The 23,444-nt window shown below is 43.9% G+C and overlaps 1 protein-coding gene across 3 annotated transcripts in view; it reads right to left on the minus strand.

Moving 5' to 3' along the window:
- The window catches only part of LOC137417989 (protein argonaute-2), a 122,195-nt gene extending 105,022 nt beyond the window's left edge, over positions 1–17,173 (minus strand). Inside the window, exons 1-2 of one of the 3 annotated variants that reach the window (XM_068103926.2) lie at positions 17,042–17,173; positions 14,381–14,555 (exon numbers count right to left, since the gene is read on the minus strand). In XM_068103926.2, the coding sequence (XP_067960027.2) occupies positions 14,381–14,555; positions 17,042–17,060 (194 nt within the window). In that variant the 5' untranslated portion in view covers positions 17,061–17,173. Of the gene's footprint in view, positions 1–14,380; positions 14,556–17,008 lie in introns of all 3 variants that reach the window. The other 2 variants (XM_068103925.2, XM_078774673.1) reach the window with 2 other exon arrangements.
- Between the last annotated feature and the right edge of the window lie 6,271 nt (positions 17,174–23,444).

Genomic DNA, 23,444 nt, shown 5'->3' on the forward strand with positions numbered 1-23,444 from the left:
CTTCGTCGCCCAACAGTGACAGCATATGGTCCATTCGGACCGACGGGCGCGTCTCACCGAGCTCGGGGAGATCCAGGAGGCGGTCGGCCCGTGCGTCGTCCGTGAGGCTGAACGTGGCTAGGAGTAGCCGCTTGAGTGCCTCGTACTTGTGGCCGTCCGGTGGGTGGCGAAGGACGGACACAACTCGAGCGGCCGTGCCGGGCCCGAGGGAGGCGACGACGTGGCAGTAGCGCGTGTCATCGCCGGTGAGGTGCCGAAGCTGAAATTGGGCTTCGGCCTGGACGAACCAGACTTCGGCCTGAGCCTCCCAAAATTCCGGAAGTTTGACGAAGGCGGCCATGGCGATGGCGTCGCGTGTGGAAGGATCGCTCCGGCAGATCCAACGTCGAGGGTCACCAGTAAAGCGCGGCGTTACGCGCGCTGCTTGTGAGCAAGGAGGAAGCGGACAAGCGGTAACATATAAACGTCTTTATTGTAAGACTACACTAACACTTCCAGGCTGGTCGCCCGGTGTATATCCTGAGGCCACGCCTACCCCTCGGGCGTGGCCACCGCCCACTTGGTGCGTGGAATGATGTCACCACGCCAGTGGGCTTTTGTGTCCGCCACAGTAATAACATTAATAATATGCCATTATCATTAATTTTGTTATTAAAGCGTCTTTGGAAAAACGCCACAATAAATCTTCTTCTTTGGAAAAACGCCACGATAAAGCTAATTTAACATTGATATACACCTCAACACGCAACCCCATTGACGGCAATGACGGGGAAAATCCGCTCGGGGGAGAAAAACCCCTTGGGCAGAGGGGCAAATGAATGCGCTACTACCTTCATTGTGTAACCCTTAGTCGTCCTGTCAAGTTTGGTTGAGATTGGATAAGTAACGACGGAATGTATTGGCGTCAAAGATTCATCAGACAGACGGACAGACAGACATGAAATGGCGTATTTTAGTATGATAATAAATGATGATCTGTGTTTTAAATTTTTATTAAACTGTCAAGCCTTCATAGAAATCTTTCTTAGGTGGAAAATCGAACTCTTGCTTTTTCTTCTGGCAACACTGTCAGATTTTTTAAAATCCTCAATAGAAAATGAAAATCACTGCATGTATGTGAGTTGGACTTAACAGTGGGTGCATGGCTTGTGCAACCTTTTTGGGAGATAAAACTGTCTCTGGTGGTGAAGCTTGGAGATCTGTCTGCAACCCTCATGCCAATATTTACCTTTGCTACAAATAACGGAATTTTCTTATTTGTGTCCGTAGTTACAAACAACTGTGAGAGCTTTTGCCAACAATTGCCCAAAATGAGTGAGATGTGATTGGCGTAAATAACATTTCCTGCAAAATAAAGCAGATTCTAATTGCCTAAAAATAATCACTCATAAGCCTTTGATATAATTTTATATTTCCTTCCATTTTCTGCAACCACAGCACAAGGCAATTTTACAAAATAATGATTTTCCCATGCAAGGTGTAATTCTGCAGCATGTGGTGTCACCAAGTCCCACAGGATTGCACAGTGTCACATATTCCCACAGGATGGTGCCGTGAATATTTTGATGGGCACTTACCTTCAATCATTGTCGTCTGGATTTCATTCTCGGCCCGACTAAGAACTGTCCGATTGGTGCTTTACAGGTCGGGATCATAAAGCAGTCCCTCAGATTGACGCTAAGCAGCGTGTCTTTTGTATAGAATGTGTCAGTTATCGTTGGCACTCTGAACAAGTTTCAAATTACTGCCACCATCGGTCTATCTGGTTTGTGAAAGACTTCAAACAAATACCACAGCCTCAAAGTTAGCATTACTTAGAGGTGTTAAAGAAGTAGTAGTGAATGAATGATCGTTTTAAGGCCATTTTCCCCACTAGAGCGGGGGTTAGCCTTGCGGGCCTCATGACAATCATGGTTCCCTTTTTGAGGCAATGTTTTTATGGCCGGATGCCCTTCCTGGCACCAACCCTTAGTCGTCTCTTACGATGCGCAGGGATACGGTGTACCTATTCTAAATCGGGGTACACACCGGGATCATTCATCCCAGCAAGCTGGTACTCAATTTGCCGACATCGGAAGGATGACAGGCTGAGTCAACCCCCCTGGCGTTAATTCAGCGATCGATCGGGATTCGAACCCAGGATCCTAGGATCCCAAGCCGACACCCTGACCGCTAAGCCACCACCAGGCTAAGCCAACACCAGTAGTGAAGAATAAAAATGTGTAAATAAAAAATCTCATGAACTGTAGAGGCCTGAGATGGCCTACATATATTTTAAGAACCATATAATCAGCTTCGCTTGCGGTCCAAAATGGCAAGTCAACTGAAGACACCATGTTGCACGATGTAAGTAACTCAAGAGATAAACATTACCTCTCACTCAACTGAAGCAAAATAAATTTTAATCAGCATTGCATGGCAATGCATCTTCAAAGCACACACAGTGAGGCGAAAATTGTTTCTTCTTGCAAGGCCAAAAATATTAGGGTATCCTAAAAAATATATAAGGGGAATTACTTCATTTGTTCCATCTTAAGTTCAAATGTTAAAAGAAAGTTGTTATATTTTGATTATATATCACGAGATAGGATTTATTTATCAGGTACCGGTAGTAAGAAATTCAAATCCTGTCGTCAAAATTCTGTGCATTTCAAAAATTCGTGCTTTGGTAATCCAAAAAAAACCCACAAAAACACCCAACCACATCATGACGCAGACATTTAGCAGCAGGACACACACAATGTATATATGGGTAGAGTATAACTGGAATAGGCATGTATGTATGTATATATATATATATATATATATATATATACAGTGCTCTCAGAAAGTATTCACACCCCTTGATTTATTTCACATTTTGTTGTGTTACAGCCTGAATTTGAAATGGATTAAATTGAGATTTTTGTCACTGATCGACACATTCTGGGTACCAGTACTGCTATCTTTATGATGTTGCCCATGAATGTCAACTGATGGAGTTTATCCAAGGCGTAGTCCTTTAAATGGTGAGCCTCATATGTCAAAGTGGAATTTTTTTTAGAAAGTTTTTTTTTTTTTTTAGAAAATGATACACAAAATATCCCATCTTGGTTTCGTCAGACCACAACACTTTTTTCCACGTGGCTTCAGAATCTCTGAAGTGTTTTTATGCATACTTCAAACGGGACTCAATATGCGCTTTTTGAGTAATGGCTTCGTTCTTGCCACCCTAGCATACTTGTTGTGGAGTGCTTGGATATTGTTGTCACATGCACACAGTGACCAGTCTTTGCTATAAAAGCTTGTAGCACTTTAAAAGTTGCCATTGGCCTCTTGATGGCCTCTCTGATCAGTCTCCTCCTTCCTTGGTCATACAGTTTGTAGGGACGGCCTGATCTAGGCAGGTGGTACCATCTGCCTTCCACCTGTTATTGATTGCATTGACTGTGCTCAAGGGGATATTCAAGGCCTTTGAAATATTTTTCTACCCATCTCCTGATCTGTGCCTTTCCACAACTTCATCCCGGAGTTCTTTTGAAAGCTCCTTTGTGCTTATGGTTGAGCCTTTGCTGTGAATTACACAGAGGAAACCGAAAGGAACAGCTGATTTTATTCTAAAATCATGAGAATCACCACAATGTAAGACAGGTGGAGGCCAATTAACTTGGTGTGTGATTTTGAAGGTGATTGGTTTCACCTTAGCTAATTACCCTCGCCAGAGCATTTGAGTCCGTTTGTCTGTCTGCTTGTTTGTCTGCACAGAATAAATATGATTTTCTCTGCAACCGTCAGTCCGATTGCCAGGAAATTTTCACCATAGGTGCACCTCCACCGGTATAATTTTTTAAATGATAAGCATGACGTCATAGGTCACGTGGTATTGGCGCCATCTTGGAAAAACCGAAAAAAATTGCACCTTTAGATCTCTGAACGCACTGCATAGAAAAATGTGAGACATGGCTCATTGTAAAGAACTCTCCATGGGGAATAACATTTATTTATGATGATGTCATAGTTTCCTCCATTATGACGTCATATTTCGACAAATACAAAACTTCATCCGATCAAGATGAAATTTCTTGAGCGTCATCTAGGGATAAATTGGTGGAGAAAAAAAAATTATGACGTCATTAATTCCAGGCTATAAGGCAACAAAAGGTGAAAAATTTGAAAGGGGGTGTAGGCTTTCTTTAGGCACTGTATGTTTTACCATTGTAGAACAATAGCACTTTTTATGTTCAGTCCCCCATTTTAGGTAAGCATAACTATTGGGACAAATGATTGAAAGGTGTTTCTTGTTGCATTGATTGTTCACAAATAAAAGAGCTGCAAATGTCTCATCTTGGTTTTCGCCTTTCATTTTGTCTTGTGAGTCAGGAAGCATAAACAAACATGAAGACCAGAGAAATTTCTATGAAAGAAAAGCAAGCAATTTGGAAGCTGAAATAACAGAATAATTCAATAATAACTGCAGCACAACAATTGGGCGTAGAAAACACAACAATTTTGGAATATCTTGAAAAAGAAATAAACCACTAGTATACTTATTCGGCCATGCTTTCTGCCCACCACCTTCAACCCCCCTCAACTGACCTTGCTACTTTGTGTACACCTGATTCCCAAATCTTACTAATTATAATGTCTTACTTACTCATTATAAATCTTTGTATACACCTTAACTATTTCTCACAATCATGCTTCCACAGCCATCCAGATAATGTGTGAATCATTTCTTATTAAGTGTGTAGAAAGAACAAGAACCACCTTTAGAGAACATTTTTCCCCCACAGAGCAGGGGGGGGTTTTTGGATACAGGATCGAGGCTCGTGAAAGAGCACAATAAATTTATCACACAATAAATCAAACAGACACATAAAACATATAATAGGGGTAGCGGTGGACAATATGGGGAGAGAAGGGGAAGCACAAGCACAGCATTTGAGAGCAGGGACATCAGGAGGTCTGTGGGAGGGGGGCTTGAGGGGAGGAGGCGTGGGGGGTGGGGGTGGGAGGGGTATCAAACACAAGAACTGGTGCTCAATTTGCCGACCTCAGAAGGATGACAGGCTGAGTCAACCCCCCTGGTGTTAATTCAGCGATCGACCGGGATTCAAGCCCAGGATCCTAGGATCCCAAGGCGGCACCCGAACCCGAAGCCAACACCAGGCCCTTCGTATTAAGTGTGTCCAGAATTGATATACTATAGCACATACAAGTTAATTATTTCAGACTATTGTGAAACAAGCACCGGTTTTAATGTGCCCCTGCCACAACTGTAAATAGTCATTCTATAATCATCACTGCAAAATTATTACATATTAACTGCGCTAGAAAGGAGACGAAAGCACCAATGTATGTTTTTACTTGTATTGGTTGAAGGCTTGTGGAAGAACCGCAACACAAATCTCACACATGATCAAACACCACCCACTCGTGGAGATAGCAGCAACAGCAGCAACTTGCGCGTGTGTGCACTCACACAAACACCTACACAAACGTACACACCAACAGCCCCACATCTGGAGATTACAGCTAACAACAGCAACTTGCATGCACGAGCGTGCACACACATACACATACAAGCACACATGGAGGTGGTTACTTTGAGACCTGGGAGGGCTCCGTTCCCTTTTCTGAAACCCGCATAATAATACATCTGGAGATAACAACCAACGAGACACACACAAGACTTGACTTCAGACAAACATGGCCACTGGGCTTGAGAGAGCAATGACAGAACTTACTGGGGCATTCTGGGTACCAGCACTGCTACCTTTCGGGCGCTGCTTTTCTCTCCACACTCAGCGGGGCAATTAAGGAGGAATTGACTCCTTCCCATGAATATCAACTGATGGAGTCTATCCAAGCTTTGTCCTTTAAATGGAGAGCGTGAAGCCAGGAAGCAGCACGTACCATTGGGTATGACTCAGACAAGGTGAGAATGGAACCACCCACCTCTTAGGTACCGAGTGGACACTGACAATTATGCCAACAACTCTCGTTATTTAATTCACAGTTGCTGCATTTCAATTTCACACTTTCACTCCACAAGGCTTATTATAATTGATTTGGTTTACTTGCAATAAACAGGCTTTTGCTATTCTCATTGGCTCATACAAACCACGTGACTTACAAGCTGCGTCATGGTGCCACACAGCACATTATTTAATTCATTCAACAGTCGAAGTTAAAAAGGAACGTTGAGGTTATGCCTGACTCCACAAGTTTCATCTATAATTACTTACATCATTAATTAGAGTTTTTAATGATGATATTCCTTCAAGTTCAGGTGTCTTACATTGCTTCTGCCACAGATTGATTCATAGCGGTGCTTGGGAGTTACCTTTTGACTTTTATCAATACATCTCCATCATTTTGCACAAATGGACATCAACGGACAATGTTCCAGTGTCTGGAAGTCACATAATTACTTGTGATGTGTGTGGACTGGTATGATGGTCTAGACTCTAGACTAGACCCTAGAGGTATGAAAACTCACCACTAAGCTGTCTAGCCTGGGTTCGAATCTCGAACCAGCTCAACTGTCATCCCGGTGTTTCACAGACAGTATGATCCATGTGTGCCATCCCATAGACGGATGTTTAAACTGGGCGTTCCATCTGTTAATATTAGTTGGTGGACATTAAAGATCCCACGGTGTCCTTCGTGAAGAGTAGGCGAGCTATTGCCAGCACCCTAAACAAATTCCAAACAAGTACAGATACATTCAAAGTACACCGCCCCTATACCAAATAAATAAATCACATCCTCCAGCAGCACATAGAGAAGGTATTGGGAGGGAGAGGTGTAAAATAATTGATTGATTAATTGCATAATTAAAATCAAAAAATAATAATCCTAAAATAATTTCTTAATCAATTGGCTAGCATACCTCAACCACCAGTGTTTCATCTGAAGCTGTCACATTTTGAAAATTAAGTAAATAAGTCATTAATTGAAACAATTTAATAATTAACTGATTAATTGACTAATTGTGGGGGGAGGGATGTCAGTTATCTCTGACACACCTTCAACAGCTCTCCCTACCTCTTCCACCTCTTCCACATCTTACCCTACCCCTCCTCCCCCCTGTTCTGTATCTGATGCTCCCCCTTCCTCTTCATTAACGGTATGGACCTCAAACATCCGGGGCCTTCGTTCAAACTTAACTGATCTCTCCATACAGGTTGCTTCTGTCAAACCAGACGTGATCTGCTTAACAGAAACTTTTCTCCTTTATGATGTCTCTGATTCCTTAGTATCTCTCCCGGGCTACTCCCTCCTCCGGTATGATAGACCTGAGCCTCGTCCTGGAGGTGGGGTTGCTATCTTTATCAAAAACTCTCTTCCTCACTCGCCCTGCACTGCGCTCTCTCCACCTCACCCCCAGGAATACTTCTGGCTACGGCTTCCCCTTCGCTCCCACCTCTTGTTCATATGTGTGTTGTACCGTCCACCAAACAGTGATGACTCCATCTACATCTCGCTGTCTGATAATATGGACCAACTTCTATCTACTCATCCCCACTCTCTCTTCCTCATATGTGGTGATTTCAACTGTCATCATGCCAGTTGGCTGGGTGTGGGTACCTCTCTCACCAGCCATGGCTCCTCAGCAAAGGACTTCTGCGACTCACTGGGACTGACACAATCTGTCAATTTCCCGACCCGGATCTCAGTCAACGGAACATCTTCTCTTCTGGACTTGGTTATGACTAACTTCCCTGAAAATGTCTGCTGCTCTTCTTCTGCTCCAATCGGATCATCTGATCATGTCCTTGTTAAAGTGGACATCTCTCTGACCATCCTCAGGGAGCCTGCTCAGCGTCGACGAGTCTGGCATTTCACTCAGGCCAACTGGCACGGTCTTCAAGCAGCCATCAATCATCTGGACTGGTCTCCCATCTCTACCACCTCTGACATCAACTCATCCTGGGAATTCTTCCAAAGTAAATTGCTCTCTCTCATGCACAGATTTATCCCATCTCGTCTTCAGTTGTCATACCCTTCCTCCCGTCCATGGTACACGGAATCTTGTGGTGAGGCTGTTGCCCAGAAACAACTTGCCTTCGTCTCCTGGAAAGCAAATCCAACGGAAGGAAATCTCATTTCCTTTCACAAAGCCCGAAACAAGTGTGTGTCCACCCTCAGGAGAGCCAGGAAACAATATCTCTCCGTTCTCAAGACCGAACTCTCTTATCTGTCTCCCTCTTCCAAATCCTGGTGGCGTCTGGTCAAATCCGTTTCTGGTGTTTGTTCCCCCTCCATCCCCTCCCTTACCTCAAACGGCTACACAGCTGACTCCGCACGTGAAAAAGCTGAATGCCTCAACTCTGTGTTTCCCTCTAAATCTTGTGTCCCAAACCCATCCCTCTCTGTACCCACCATACCCAGTCGTACCCTGCTGCTCATGGACTCCGTGTCCTTTCCTCCTGACAAGGTGGAAAAGTTTCTGTCAACCATCGACTCTGATTCTGCAACTGGACCCGACGGCATCAGCCCACGGGTCCTAAAATCCTGCTCTGCCGCTCTATCTCACCCTCTCTCTGTTCTCTTCACCCTCTCTTTTGCTCAAGGTCAACTGCCATCTGCTTGGAAATCAGCCAACATCACCGCTTTGCACAAAAAAGGTGCAAAAACAGATCCTAGCAACTACAGACCAATCAGCCTTCTCCCAATTATCAGCAAATTCATGGAATCCATCATTGCTTCGGATATGAAATCTTTCCTCTTCTCCAATGGCTTGATCTCTGATCATCAATTTGGTTTCAGACCAGGTCACTCTACTCTGGACATGCTGCTTCTGCTGTCTCAACAATGGATGGAGGTCCTCAATGCCAAACAGGAAATTAGAGCTGTCTCCCTCGACATATCACGTGCCTTCGACACGGTCTGGCACCCCGCTCTGCTCACCAAACTCTCCTCCTTTGGTATCCATGGAAATCTCCACGCATGGCTGGCAGACTTCCTCTCTAGTCGTCGTCAACGTGTGGCCCTGAATGGGTTTCTCTCATCTCCTCTTCCTGTTCAGGCTGGAGTTCCCCAGGGCAGTGTTCTCGGCCCCGTGCTTTTTCTGGTCTTCATCAATGATCTCTCTGACTCTCTTGAAAATCCTCTCTATCTCTTTGCTGATGACTCCACTCTCTGCCGCTCCATTCCTCTTCCCTCAGATCGGCAGTCTGCAGCCTCCTCACTCTCTGAAGACTTGGACAAAATCACAGACTGGTCAAACAAGTGGAACATGTCTTTCAATCCTGACAAATCTCACACTCTTACTATGTCTCTCCGAAAAGATCGACTGGACAACCCTCCCATCTACTTTCTCAACAATCCTCTCCAAGAAGTTCTGTCGCTCAAGATTTTGGGTCTCACAATCTGCCATGATCTTTCTTGGGAAAACCACATTTCCAAGCTGGCCTCCAAAGCCAGTCGCCGACTGGGCATCCTCCGTCCTGCGAAGTCCTTCCTCGGCACACCTGAGCTCCCCACCACATACAAGGCTTTCATCCGCAGCTCAATGGAATACTGTTCTCCCCTATGGGCCGGTGCTCGTGCCTCACACCTAGCTCGGCTTCACGCTGTTGAAACCAAAGCTTTCAGAATTATTGGAATCTCCCGCGATGAAGCTATCTCTGAGGGCCTTTCACTCACTCACTGCAGGCAGGTAGGTGGTCTTTCTGTCTTCTACCGACTCCTCTTCGGCCTTGCACCCCCAGCTCTCTCTGTGCTCTGTCCCCCAAATATTCCTACAGGTCGCACAAGATCTGCCAGCAACCCTCTGATGGTTAAACTGCCGAAATCTCGGCTCTCTGCTCACCTTCACTCTTTCATTCCTCTTTTCTCCCGCCTCTGGAACAAACTCCCTCACTCCCATCAATCCCACTCCTCCCTCCAGGTCTTTAAAACAGCTGTTCACCACCATCTCTTATCTTCCCCCATCCAAAACCTTGATCTTTTCTACCCCCGCTAATTCACCCCAGATCCACCTTGTTTGAAATTCCAACTTCTTTCCTGGAAGTCCTGGCAGTGTCCATATGTTTTATACCTCTCCCACCGCCCCCTTCCCATGCCCCCCCCCCCCCCCAAAGCCCTCGCCCTCTCTCAGATCTCTCGATGTCTCCATGTCTCTCGGTCCCTGCTCTCAAATGTTGTGTTTGTGTCCTTCCCCCTCTCTCCCCATCTTGTCTACCGCTCCCGATGTTATATGTTTTATGTGTCGGTTTGTCTTTCTGTGTGATTAATGTTCGCTCTTTCACGAGCCTCGATCTTGTATACAAAAAAAAAAAAAGAAGAAAAAAAAAATCTATAAATAATTAATCTATTTATTGATTAATCAATATATCAACAATAGCCTTTACAGCCAAATCACTTGGTCGTTGTCGTGTCCAAATATCAGCTTCCTAGCTCAAAAGGTGCCTGAGATATTGCCCAGATAAGAAAGGAATAAATAAGTACTTAATTAATTGTTAATAATTAAATAATCAATTAATTAATTGATTAATTTATTGATTAATCAAAAATTAATCCTGACACAATTTATTGATAGACATAATTTATGTCAATTTATTTATGTCCTGACATAATTTATTGAATAATCAAAAATTAATCCTGACACAATAATTAATTACTTAATTAAATTTTTTTTTATTTAAATTAATCAATTAATCCTGACACAGTTAATTAATTGATTAATCAAAAAATAAATATCGCTTTTCCCAAAGCACTTGCTCACTATTGTGCCCAAATTTCAGCTTCCTAGCTCAAACGATGGCTGAGATATCACCCAGACAAACAAACAAGAAAACAAGAAAACTAGAAGGGCACTCAGTAGAGCTCATACCTCCGCCAGGCTGAACAGTTTATGTTTTGTAACCCACTGATAGGCCGGATCTGGATTCGGACCTGAACCAAAATCTAATCGCCTTGTTCTTGTCACCAAACCAACTCGTCCACCAAGTTTTGTCCAAATCCGTCCATAACTTTTTAAGATATCCTGCTATGTATCGGTTTTAGCCCTATCTCTCAATGGTGAAGAATCACTTAGAGATTAAATAATTCTCGTATCCGAATCCATATTCAGATCTTCACCAAAATCTAATCGATTAGACCTTGTCTCACGCACAACCTCTCCACCAAGTTTGGTCCAAATCCGTCCACAACTTTTTGAGATATCCGGTTCATAGGCAGACAAACAAACAGACAGGCAGGGGTGAAAACATAACCTCCATCAACCCACGGTGGCGGAGGTAACAAGAAAACAAGAAAGAAACCGGGGTGAAAACTGAGTACTCCCTTTCAGCCGGGAAAAAAACCAGTGAAAACCTTCAGTGCCCGGCGATGGCGTCATGCAGAGCCTGGAGATGGAATATGAAAGGGGCGGTCTACAAATATTGCCCTAATTACTGCTAGGAATGCAATGGCAAACCACCCATAGTATAACCCAGGCCAATAAACTGCTTTGGCAGCCCTGACACTCTGTAACAGATGATTGTATGATACATCTGAATTGTACAAGGAACTTTGACCCAGGAGGAGGCAATTTGCTTGCGATCAATGGATTTTGATCATTGAAAAAACCAACAAAGTTGAAAGTCAAATAATAAGAAACAGAACAAAGGGAATTTTATTATTTCATGAAATCAGTCAAAAGGAAAAGCTATTCAGGGATGAGTGGAGTGGTGTTACATCTACAAAGTTGCTTTTTCGAAGTTTACACACTGTACTGCTTAGCACAAGCAAGTTCATTATATTCCCCTCCGCCACCGTTATGTTTTCATCCCTTGTCTGTTTGTTTGTGTGCAGGATATCTCAGAAAGTTATGAACGGACTTGGATGAAATCTGGTGGGAAATTTGGGTGTGTGACATGGTGTGTGAAATTTGGGTGCGAATTGATTAGTTTTCGGTGAAGATCCAGATCAGAATACTATAATTTTAAAAAGTGATTCTTCACCATTGAGAGATAGGACTAACTATAACAATGTGACTGTGTCGCCCATATGCCTCCGCATAGTCCCACAATGGGTATATGCCATCACTCTGCATATGTATGGGTAGGGGATCACGTTTGTGAAGTTTCGTGTTGATCGGATAAGGTTCGTTTTTCTATCCAACATGGCTGCCAAACCACGTGACCTATGACATCATTTTCAAACTATATGCAACAGTGCTGTTAGATGATATTTGTAAAATTTCGCATCGATAGGATGAGCGGTTTCAGAGATATAATTATTTAATATTTTCCTTTAATCCAATATGGCTGCCAAACCATGTGACCTATAAATGTCATAAATTTAATATTTGAATACAAAATGGGTCATAGATCATGTGCATGCAATTTCAGATTTTTAGGATAAGTAATTTGATTAAAACAATCTTGGCTGGTATACTACTTCACCTATGATGTCATCATCATCATGCTTTTATTCCCCATTGGGAGTACTTGACAATGTGGCAAGTTTCAATTTTTTTCCATTCAGCGGTTTCCAAGAAATAAGTTTTTTATTATTTGCTTTTAATTCAAGATGGCTGCCCTGACAGGAATAAATAAGTACTTAATTAATTGTTAATAATTAAATAATCAATTAATTAATTGCCTCTTTCAGCCTCTTTGACACAATTTATTCATAGACATAATTTACGTCAATTTATTTATGTCCTGACATAATTTATTGAATAATCAAAAATTAATCCTGACACAATTAATTAATTAATTAATCAAAAATATATATATTTTAAATTAATCAATTAATCCAGTGCAGGTCTTGCACTACATACCACGTGACCTATGACGTCGCATTTATCAAAAAAACATTCTGCATGGGTGTCACTCCTACCCAGAAAGTTTCGGCTCAATGGGACGTGTGGACCGGTTGCTGAGAAAAACGAGGTTTAGCCCATACGGACGGACGGACGGACGGATGGACGGACAACCCAAAAACAAAATGCCTCCGGCGACTTTGTCGGCGGAGGCATAAAAACGATACAGAGCAGGATGTCTCAAAAAAGTTGGGGACAGATTATGATCAAATTAGGTAGATGAGTTGATTAGTCGATAATAACAAGCAGATTCGATGTTGGTTCAAGTCCAGATCGAGATCCGGCCTATCAGTGCGATTCAAAACGTAAACTGTTCAGTCAGGTGGAGGTATGCAGTTCTAGTTCATTCTGTCTCTCATGGCCCAAAAGTTGTGCAAATATCATCCACATAATTATCTTGACCTTGATTAATATTGTACCAGGACAATCGATATTATGTATAGATACACCCCAACCTGATTTGCAACTGCAAACATTGCCCGGAAGACACGTGAAGAGCACAATGCAGAAGTGCTGAAATGCAAACAGGAAGGGGTCAAAATAACATGACGTTCCATGTCACATGACACAAATCAAGTGTGCAAACTATAATAATTCGTGCCACACTTGGAAAATGTAAACCTAGGCTAGCAGTTATTGCAGGCCTTAGACAAAATGACAACTGGAATCAGAGATGGACATGTTGATCGTTAGAATCTTTGGAAATGGAAAATTGGAAAAAACTTTTTGGCTCAAGTCTTTCATGAACTGGCTGAACAGGCCTGACGTTCGACTTCAAGTCAGCAGGAAATTGTAACTCTCCGACAGTTTGTGAAAGGCAACGTGGGATCTTTAACGTCTCCCGGTTAATGCTAGCAGACGGGACACCCAGCTTAACATCCATCAGTCATTGATGCAACCAACACCCTGCCTGCGGAGTTTGGTCTGAATCTGTCCGTAACTTTTTCAGATATCATGTTATGTATCGTCGTTTTTTGCCATATCTCTCAATGGTGAAGAATCACTTTTAAATGATCTGATACAGATCCGGATTTGAATCTTCACCAAAATTGAATCAATTCTTCTTTGTCACATACCCAACCTGCCCAACAAGTTTTGTCCAAATCCATCCGTAACATTTTGAGATATCCTGCTATGTATCGTTTTTGGCCCCATCTTCTAATGGTGAAGAATCACTTAAGTAATTAAATAATTCTCATATCTGAATCCATATTCAGATCTTCACCAAAATCGAATCGATTAGTCATTTTGAGACACCTAACCTCTCCACCAAGATTCGTCCAAATCCATCCATAACTTTTTGAGATATCCTGCTATGTATCGTTTTTGGCCCTATCTCCCTGCTATGTATCGTTCTGAAGAATCACTTTAAAAATTATAGTAGCCGTTTCTGGATCTTCACCAAAATCGTATCATTTCGTCCTTGTCACATACGCTACATCTCTGCCAAATTTCGTCCGAATCTGTCCACAAATTTTTGAGATATCTTGTTCACAAACAAACAAACAAACGGACAGAGAGGGGTGAAAGCATAACAAACACCTTTGGTGGCGGAGGTAATAACCCATAATTAAAGCTCACCTGTTCACCCGTCTTGGACACTTTTCGGGTTTAATCTCAATGTCGTAATGGTGCAGGTCGATCTTCGGAATGTCCAACTCAAAGTAGTTGGCCTGAAGTTTTATGAGCTTTCCTGAAGTGCCCAAACAAGGACGGACAGGAGCTTGAAAAGGCGGTTCCTGCGGCATCATGGAATCTGGAGAGAGATCAGGGCAGTAAGGTAAGGACTATAACCGGCGTGCATTGGGTAAGGTCATGGGTCTTGCACTACAACCGGCCTGCATTAGGTAAGGTCATGGGTCTTGCACTACAACCGGCCTGTATTAGGTAAGGTCATGGGTCTTGCACTGCAACCGGCCTGTATTAGGTAAGGTCATGGGTCTTGCACTACAACCAGCCTGTATTAGGTAAGGTCATGGGTCTTGTACTACAACCGGCCTGTATTAGGTAAGGTAATGGTCTTGCACTACAACCGGCCTGTATTAGATAAGGTCATGGGTCTTGCACTACACCCGGCCTGTATTAGGTAAGGTCATCATGGGTCTTGCACTACAACCGGCCTGTATTAGGTAAGGTCATGGGTCTTGCACTACAACCACCCTGTATTAGGTAAGGTCATGGGTCTTGTACTACAACCGGCCTGTATTAGGTAAGGTAATGGTCTTGCACTACAACCGGCATGTATTAGGTAAGGTCATGGGTCTTGCACTACACCCGGCCTGTATTAGGCAAGGTCATCATGGGTCTTGCACTACAACCGGCCTGTATTAGGTAAGGGCATGGGTCTTGCACCACAACCGGCCTGTCTTAGGTAAGGTCATGTGTCTTGTACTACAACCGGCCTGTATTAGGTAAGGTCATCATGGGTCTTGCACTACAACCGGCCTGTATTAGGTAAGGTCATGGGTCTTGCACTACACCCGGCCTGTATTAGGTAAGGTCATCATGGGTCTTGCACTACAACCGGCCTGTATTAGGTAAGGGCATGGGTCTTGCACCACAACCGGCCTGTATTAGGTAAGGTCATGGGTCTTGCACTACACCCGGCCTGTATTAGGTAAGGTCATCATGGGTCTTGCACTACAACCGGCCTGTATTAGGTAAGGGCATGGGTCTTGCACCACAACCGGCCTGTCTTAGGTAAGGTCATGTGTCTTGCACCACAACCGGCCTGTATTAGGTAAGGTCATGTGTCTTGTACCACAACCGGCCTGTATTAGGTAAGGTCATGTGTCTTGTACTACAACCGGCCTGTATTAGGTAAGGTCATCATGGGTCTTGCACTACAACTGGCCTATATTAGGTAAGGTCATGGGTCTTGCACTACAACCGGCCTGTATTAGGTAAGGTCATGGGTCTTGCACTACACCCGGCCTGTATTAGGCAAGGTCATCATGGGTCTTGCACTACAACCGGCCTGTATTAGGTAAGGGCATGGGTCTTGCACCACAACCGGCCTGTCTTAGGTAAGGTCATGTGTCTTGTACTACAACCGGCCTGTATTAGGTAAGGTCATCATGGGTCTTGCACTACAACCGGCCTGTATTAGGTAAGGTCATGGGTCTTGCACTACAACCGGCCTGTATTAGGTAAGGTCATGGGTCTTGCACTACAACCGGCCTGTATTAGGTAAGGTCATGGGTCTTGCACTACAACCGGCCTGTGTTAGGTAAGGTCATGGGTCCTGCACTACAACCGGCCTGTATTAGGTCAGGTCATCATGGGTCTTGCACTACAACCGGCCTGTATTAGGTAAGGTCATGGGTCTTGCACTACACCCGGCCTGTATTAGGTAAGGTCATGGGGTCTTGCACTACACCCGGCCTGTATTAGGTAAGGTCATCATGGGTCTTGCACTACAACCGGCCTATACTAGGTAAGGTCATGGGTCTTGCACTACAACCGGCCTATATTAGGTAAGGTCATCATAGGTCTTGCACTACAACCGGCCTATATTAGGTAAGGTCATGGGTCTTGCACTACAACCGGCCTAATAATACACGATTCACATTTAGCATTTCATTTTTTAATTATAATGAGAGGACTTGTTCTCGTTTCGTATTCAGCCTGTGGCTGCTGGTTGCATCATTTTCCTGAGGCGCCGCTGTGCCGCTGATGCAGTGCCCCCGTTACCAGTAAGCTTGTACTCATTTTGCCTCGGAAGGATGACAGGCACAGCCAACCCACCTGGTGTTATTTCAACACAACGACAGAGCTCAAACTCAAGACCCTGAGATCTTAACAAGTCAACACCAGGCTCACGGAAGGACTAAATCAACTTGTCACGAAGCAAATAGACCCGCGGACAATGTCAAAATGCACGAATAACGTTTACGAATCATAAAACTTAACTTTTTGCACGAACTGCGGGTTCACCATTTGGTGACTGCAGGTACAGTATATGGGATTCAACGAATCCATTGGAATTTACCCCCCAACCCCTACAGGAATCACCGATACAGTTGTAAACACCGCTCCCCCTTTTCCCTCTTCCCCTTTCTCCGATGCCCTTCCCGTCGAATAAGTCGAATTTTGTCGAATTAAGGAATAATAACAAACGCCGATGATCGCGCTCTGCCCGGTTCGGCTCCGGATCCGCGGGTCGCGCGCGAGCCCCGCCGGGTGGTCTGGTGCTCGGGCCGCGCATACCGGTCGCGGGGCGCGCGCCTCGCGCTACTTCACCGTCAACATCAGCGCTCATGCCCGACGGGTCCTGCCGTGCACTTCCTCCGCAGCCCAGCAGCTAAGATGGCGGAGACATGGCAGACGAGAGGGGAAACGTGAACGGACAAGGAAACTACAGCGAGGAAGCCGGCAGAGGTCGCTAAAGGCGGGAGGAGAAAAACAACAACCACAGCAACCACCTTTGGTTGTAACTTGTGGCGGGTGGTGTTTCTAAGAGGTGGTGCGTCCCTCTTTGAGCTGTCTAGTCTGGGTTCGATTCCAGACGTGGTTAAGCTGTCGCCTGGGTGCTTCCGCCATCAATGCGCGCTCCATTTTCCAGAGGGACCTGAAAGCCCGAGCAACGGCAAAAGGTGACCCAGTGAGTTGATGTCACGTGGTAGGAGAGCTTAATCACCTTCACATTAGGTGGAACCATAGGAATTAATTAAGTCATTATTTTAAAAAGAAACAAATCAATCAAATTATTAAAGGAATCAAGGAGAGGATGGTGGTTTTGGAGGTGCCATAACTTGGGCATTACGTCATGGGACGTCATTGCGTCACCGTGATGAGCAAATATAGACCATGTGGGCTGTCAGCGGTGGCCATGCAGCGCTCCGGGCCAGGTTTCTGAGCAGCCGTTGGAATCCAACCCACAACTATTACCGGCAGATGCAGTGAGTGTTTCGCCAACTCAACCAACCACTAATAAATATAGATATATGGGCAATGCCCCTGGGCTCACCTGGTAGAACCAGGGAACCACTCACACGCACAACCACAATATTTGTGACCCACAAAATATTGAAAATTCATTCAATCATTTGTGTGAAATATTTGTGACCCGAAAAATATGTAACGGAGAGGAAAGTAAATACCGATTTAGGGGGGGGGAGGGGGAGGGGGGGCAAACTCCTAATTTTTATTGCCTTGAACAAAGTTTGGGGCATCACGGGTGATGAAGGTTGTGCTCGTTTCATTGAAATTGTGTGTTTATTTCAAGCGATAATGACTGAAGTGTTTACAGACTCACTCACTCACTTACTAACTCACTCACTGACTCACTCACTCACTCACTCACTCATTTACTCACTCACTTACTCACTCACTCACTCACTCACTCATTTACTCACTCACTTACTCACTCACTCACTCACTCACTCTTTGACTACATAGATTGTTTGATCACATAAGAAAAGGAGTGCTGAGGAAAACGACTGACAAAAGAAGTAGAGGTGTGTTCCGTTAGCAAGCGGCTTGCTTTGCTTATAAGCGCTTAAGCAAGCACACCAACGGAACGGAGTGTTCGGCACTGCTTAACAGCATGGCGGTCTCCATGGAAACAATTATATATTGTGTTACTCGAGCAATGCTGTCAGGGTCGTCGCTTTCAATTTTACTCGATTCTGCTGTGACAAATTCCCCAAATGAATTTATTGTGTTGGCAGCGGCTCCAGAGTACGAGGAAGAGGAAGAAGTTAAAAACACAGGGGCAATACCCCTGCCGCCTCACCTGGTAGAATAAACTGTATACTGCACCGACTAAAGGTATTTTAAACCAATTTCAATGGTTGCTAGAGGACAGAGCAGCATGTAGAATCATACTAATATAATCATAACACCTTAAACAAACAAACAAAAAAATACCTATTTTGGGGGGCAACCCCCCTCCCACCTCATATACCTCCTCAGACCCCAATTTTTCCAATGCCTTGAACAAACATTGGTACATCACGGATGATGAAGGTTGTGGTGAAGTTTCATCAAAATTGTGCGTGTAGGTTCAAAGAAAAAAAGCAAACACCTATTTTGGAGGATCAACCCTGGACCCACTTCGACCCCCCCCCCCTCCCCCAACCCCTGGTAAACCCCTTAGACTTCGATTTTTTTTTTAATGCCGTGTACAAACTTTAGTCAAAACACAACAATATCATTTGTGCCAAGTTTGGTCACAATCCCTTCAGCGGTTTCGGAGAAGAAGATGCAAGTGTTTACAGACAGACGGACGGACTGACTGATGGACGAACTGATGGACGGACAGACGAACTGATGGACGGATGGACGGACGGGCGGATGGCCGAACTGATGGACGGACGGACTGACGGACGAACTGACGAATGGACAAACTGACGGATGGACGGACTGACGGACGAACTGACGGATGGGCAAACTGACGGATGGACGAACTGACGGACGGACTGACAGCGGACGGACAAACTGATGGATGGATGGACGAACTGATGGACGGACTGACGGACGGACTGACGAACAAACTGATGGATGGACTGACGGACGGATGGACGAATTGATGGACGGATGGACGGACTGATGGACGGACGGAGGACTGATGGACGGACGTCTGTCAGAGACAGACGAACTGACGGACGGACGGACTGACGAACGAACTGACGGACGGACGGACGGACGAACTGTCGGACGAACTGATGGACTGTCGGACGGACGGACGGACTACCGGACCAACTGACGGACGGACGGACCCACGGACGGACGGACGACGCGCCATCGCATAAGCTCCCTGAACTTCATTCCAGGTGAGCTAAAAATGGGGCGTCAGAAGTAGGAGCCCCTGCCAAGCTTATCTATGGACCTTCCACCGTGGATTTTGGGCAGGGGATGGGGGTAGTTTGCATGTTTGTAGATATTGAAGAATTAGGGAGGATAATGCTGACAGGATGGCCGAGAAGCCGAGAGGTACGCACACTCGCCTCGAAGCTGGCGAGCCTCGGTTTGAATCTCGAACCAGCTATAAACTGTCATCCCGGCGGTTCGTCGGCGATCTATTGCTGACACTATTCCATATTCCAAAGAATCAGAGAATGGTGCAACAGAATCAGATAATGCAACATCAGAATCAGAGAATGGTGCAACAGAATCAGATAATGCAACATCAGAATCAGAGAATGGTGCAACAGAATCAGACAATGCAACATCAGAATCAGAGAATGGTACATCCGACTCAGAGAATGGTACATCAGAATCAGAGAATGGTGCATCAGAATCAGAGAATGGTACATCAGAATCAGAGAATGGTACATCAGAATCAGATAATGGTACATCAGAATCCGAGAATGGTACATCAGAATCAGATAATGGTGCATCAGAATCAGATAATGGTGCATCAGAATCAGATAATGGTGCATCAGATTCAGAGAATGGTACATCAGAATCCGAGAATGGTACATCAGAATCCGAGAATGGTACATCAGAATCAGAGAATGGTACATCCGACTCAGAGAATGGTACATCAGAATCAGAGAATGGTGCATCAGAATCAGAGAATGGTGCATCAGAATCAGAGAATGGTGCATCAGAATCAGAGAATGGTACATCAGAATCAGAGAATGGTACATCAGAATCAGAGAATGGTGCATCAGAATCAGAGAATGGTACATCAGAATCAGAGAATGGTGCATCAGAATCAGAGAATGGTGCATCAGAATCAGAGAATGGTACATCAGAATCAGAGAATGGTACATCAGAATCAGAGAATGGTGCATCAGAATCAGAGAATGGTACATCAGAATCAGAGAATGGTACATCACAATCAGAGAATGGTACATCACAATCAGAGAATGGTACATCAGAATCAGATAATGGTACATCAGAATCAGAGAATGGTGCATCAGAATCAGAGAATGGTACATCATAATCAGAGAATGGTACATCAGAATCAGAGAATGGTACATCAGAATCAGAGAATGGTGCATCAGAATCAGAGAATGGTACATCAGAATCAGAGAATGGTACATCACAATCAGAGAATGGTACATCACAATCAGAGAATGGTGCATCAGAATCAGAGAATGGTGCATCAGAATCAGAGAATGGTACATCAGAATCAGAGAATGGTACATCAGAATCAGAGAATGGTACATCAGAATCAGAGAATGGTACATCACAATCAGAGAATGGTACATCCGACTCAGAGAATGGTACATCCGACTCAGAGAATGGTACATCAGAATCAGAGAATGGTACATCAGAATCAGAGAATGGTACATCAGAATCAGAGAATGGTACATCAGAATCAGAGAATGGTACATCAGAATCAGAGAATGGTACATCAGAATCAGAGAATGGTACATCCGACTCAGAGAATGGTACATCAGAATCAGAGAATGGTACATCAGAATCAGAGAATGGTACATCAGAATCAGAGAATGGTACATCAGAATCAGAGAATGGTGCATCAGAATCAGAGAATGGTACATCAGAATCAGAGAATGGTGCATCAGAATCAGAGAATGGTGCATCAGAATCAGAGAATGGTGCATCAGAATCAGAGAATGGTACATCAGAATCAGAGAATGGTACATCAGAATCAGATAATGGTGCATCAGAATCAGATAATGGTGCATCAGAATCAGAGAATGGTACATCAGAATCAGATAATGGTGCATCAGAATCAGAGAATGGTACATCAGAATCAGAGAATGGTACATCAGAATCAGAGAATGGTACATCAGAATCAGATAATGGTGCATCATAATCAGAGAATGGTACATCAGAATCAGATAATGGTACATCAGAATCAGAGAATGGTACATCCGACTCAGAGAATGGTACATCCGACTCAGAGAATGTTGCATCAGAATCAGAGAATGGTACATCAGAATCAGATAATGGTACATCAGAATCAGATAATGGTACATCAGAATCAGATAATGGTGCATCAGAATCAGAGAATGGTACATCAGAATCCGAGGATGGTACATCAGAATCCGAGAATGGTACATCAGAATCAGATAATGGTGCATCAGAATCAAAGAATGGTACATCAGAATCAGAGAATGGTACATCAGAATCAGAGAATGGTACATCCGACTCAGAGAATGGTACATCCGACTCAGAGAATGGTACGTCAGAATCAGAGAATGTTGCATCAGAATCAGAGAATGATGCATCAGAATCAGAGAATGGTACATCAGAATCAGAGAATGGTACATCAGAATTAGAGAATGGTGCATCAGAATCAGAGAATGGTACATCAGAATTAGAGAATGGTGCATCAGAATCAGAGAATGGTACATCAGACTCAGAGAATGGTACATCAGAATCAGAGAATGGTACATCAGAATCAGAGAATGGTACATCAGAATCAGAGAATGGTACATCAGAATCAGAGAACAGTACATCAGAATCAGAGAATGGTACATCAGAATCAGATAATGGTACATCAGAATCAGATAATGGTACATCAGAATCAGATAATGGTGCATCAGAATCAGAGAATGGTACATCAGAATCCGAGGATGGTACATCAGAATCCGAGAATGGTACATCAGAATCAGAGAATGGTACATCAGAATCAGAGAATGGTACATCAGACTCAGAGAATGGTACATCAGAATCAGATAATGGTGCATCAGAATCAGAGAACAGTACATCAGAATCAGAGAATGGTACATCAGAATCAGAGAATGGTACATCAGAATTAGAGAATGGTGCATCAGAATCAGAGAATGGTACATCAGAATTAGAGAATGGTGCATCAGAATCAGAGAATGGTACATCAGACTCAGAGAATGGTACATCAGAATCAGAGAATGGTACATCAGAATCAGAGCATGGTACATCAGAATCAGAGAATGGTACATCCGACTCAGAGAATGGTACATCAGAATCAGATAATGGTACATCAGAATCAGAGAATGGTACATCAGAATCAGATAATGGTGCATCAGAATCAGAGAATGGTACATCAGAATCAGAGAATGGTACATCCGACTCAGAGAATGGTACATCAGAATCAGATAATGGTACATCAGAATCAGAGAATGGTACATCAGAATCAGATAATGGTGCATCAGAATCAGAGAATGGTACATCAGAATCAGAGAATGGTACATCCGACTCAGAGAATGGTACATCAGAATCAGAGAATGTTGCATCAGAATCAGAGAATGGTGCATCAGAATCAGAGAATGGTACATCAGAATCAGAGAATGGTACATCAGAATCAGATAATGGTACATCAGAATCAGAGAACAGTACATCAGAATCAGAGAATGGTACATCAGAATCAGATAATGGTACATCAGAATCAGATAATGGTACATCAGAATCAGATAATGGTGCATCAGAATCAGAGAATGGTACATCAGAATCCGAGGATGGTACATCAGAATCCGAGAATGGTACATCAGAATCAGAGAATGGTACATCAGAATCAGAGAATGGTACATCAGACTCAGAGAATGGTACATCAGAATCAGATAATGGTGCATCAGAATCAGAGAACAGTACATCAGAATCAGAGAATGGTACATCAGAATCAGAGAATGGTACATCAGAATCAGAGAATGGTACATCAGAATCAGAGAATGGTACATCAGAATCAGAGAACAGTACATCAGAATCAGAGAATGGTACATCAGAATCAGATAATGGTACATCAGAA

Source organism: Myxine glutinosa, chromosome 3 (assembly GCF_964187855.1).
Source record: "Myxine glutinosa chromosome 3, kmMyxGlut1.1, whole genome shotgun sequence".
Classification (NCBI taxonomy): Eukaryota; Metazoa; Chordata; class Myxini; order Myxiniformes; family Myxinidae; genus Myxine; species Myxine glutinosa.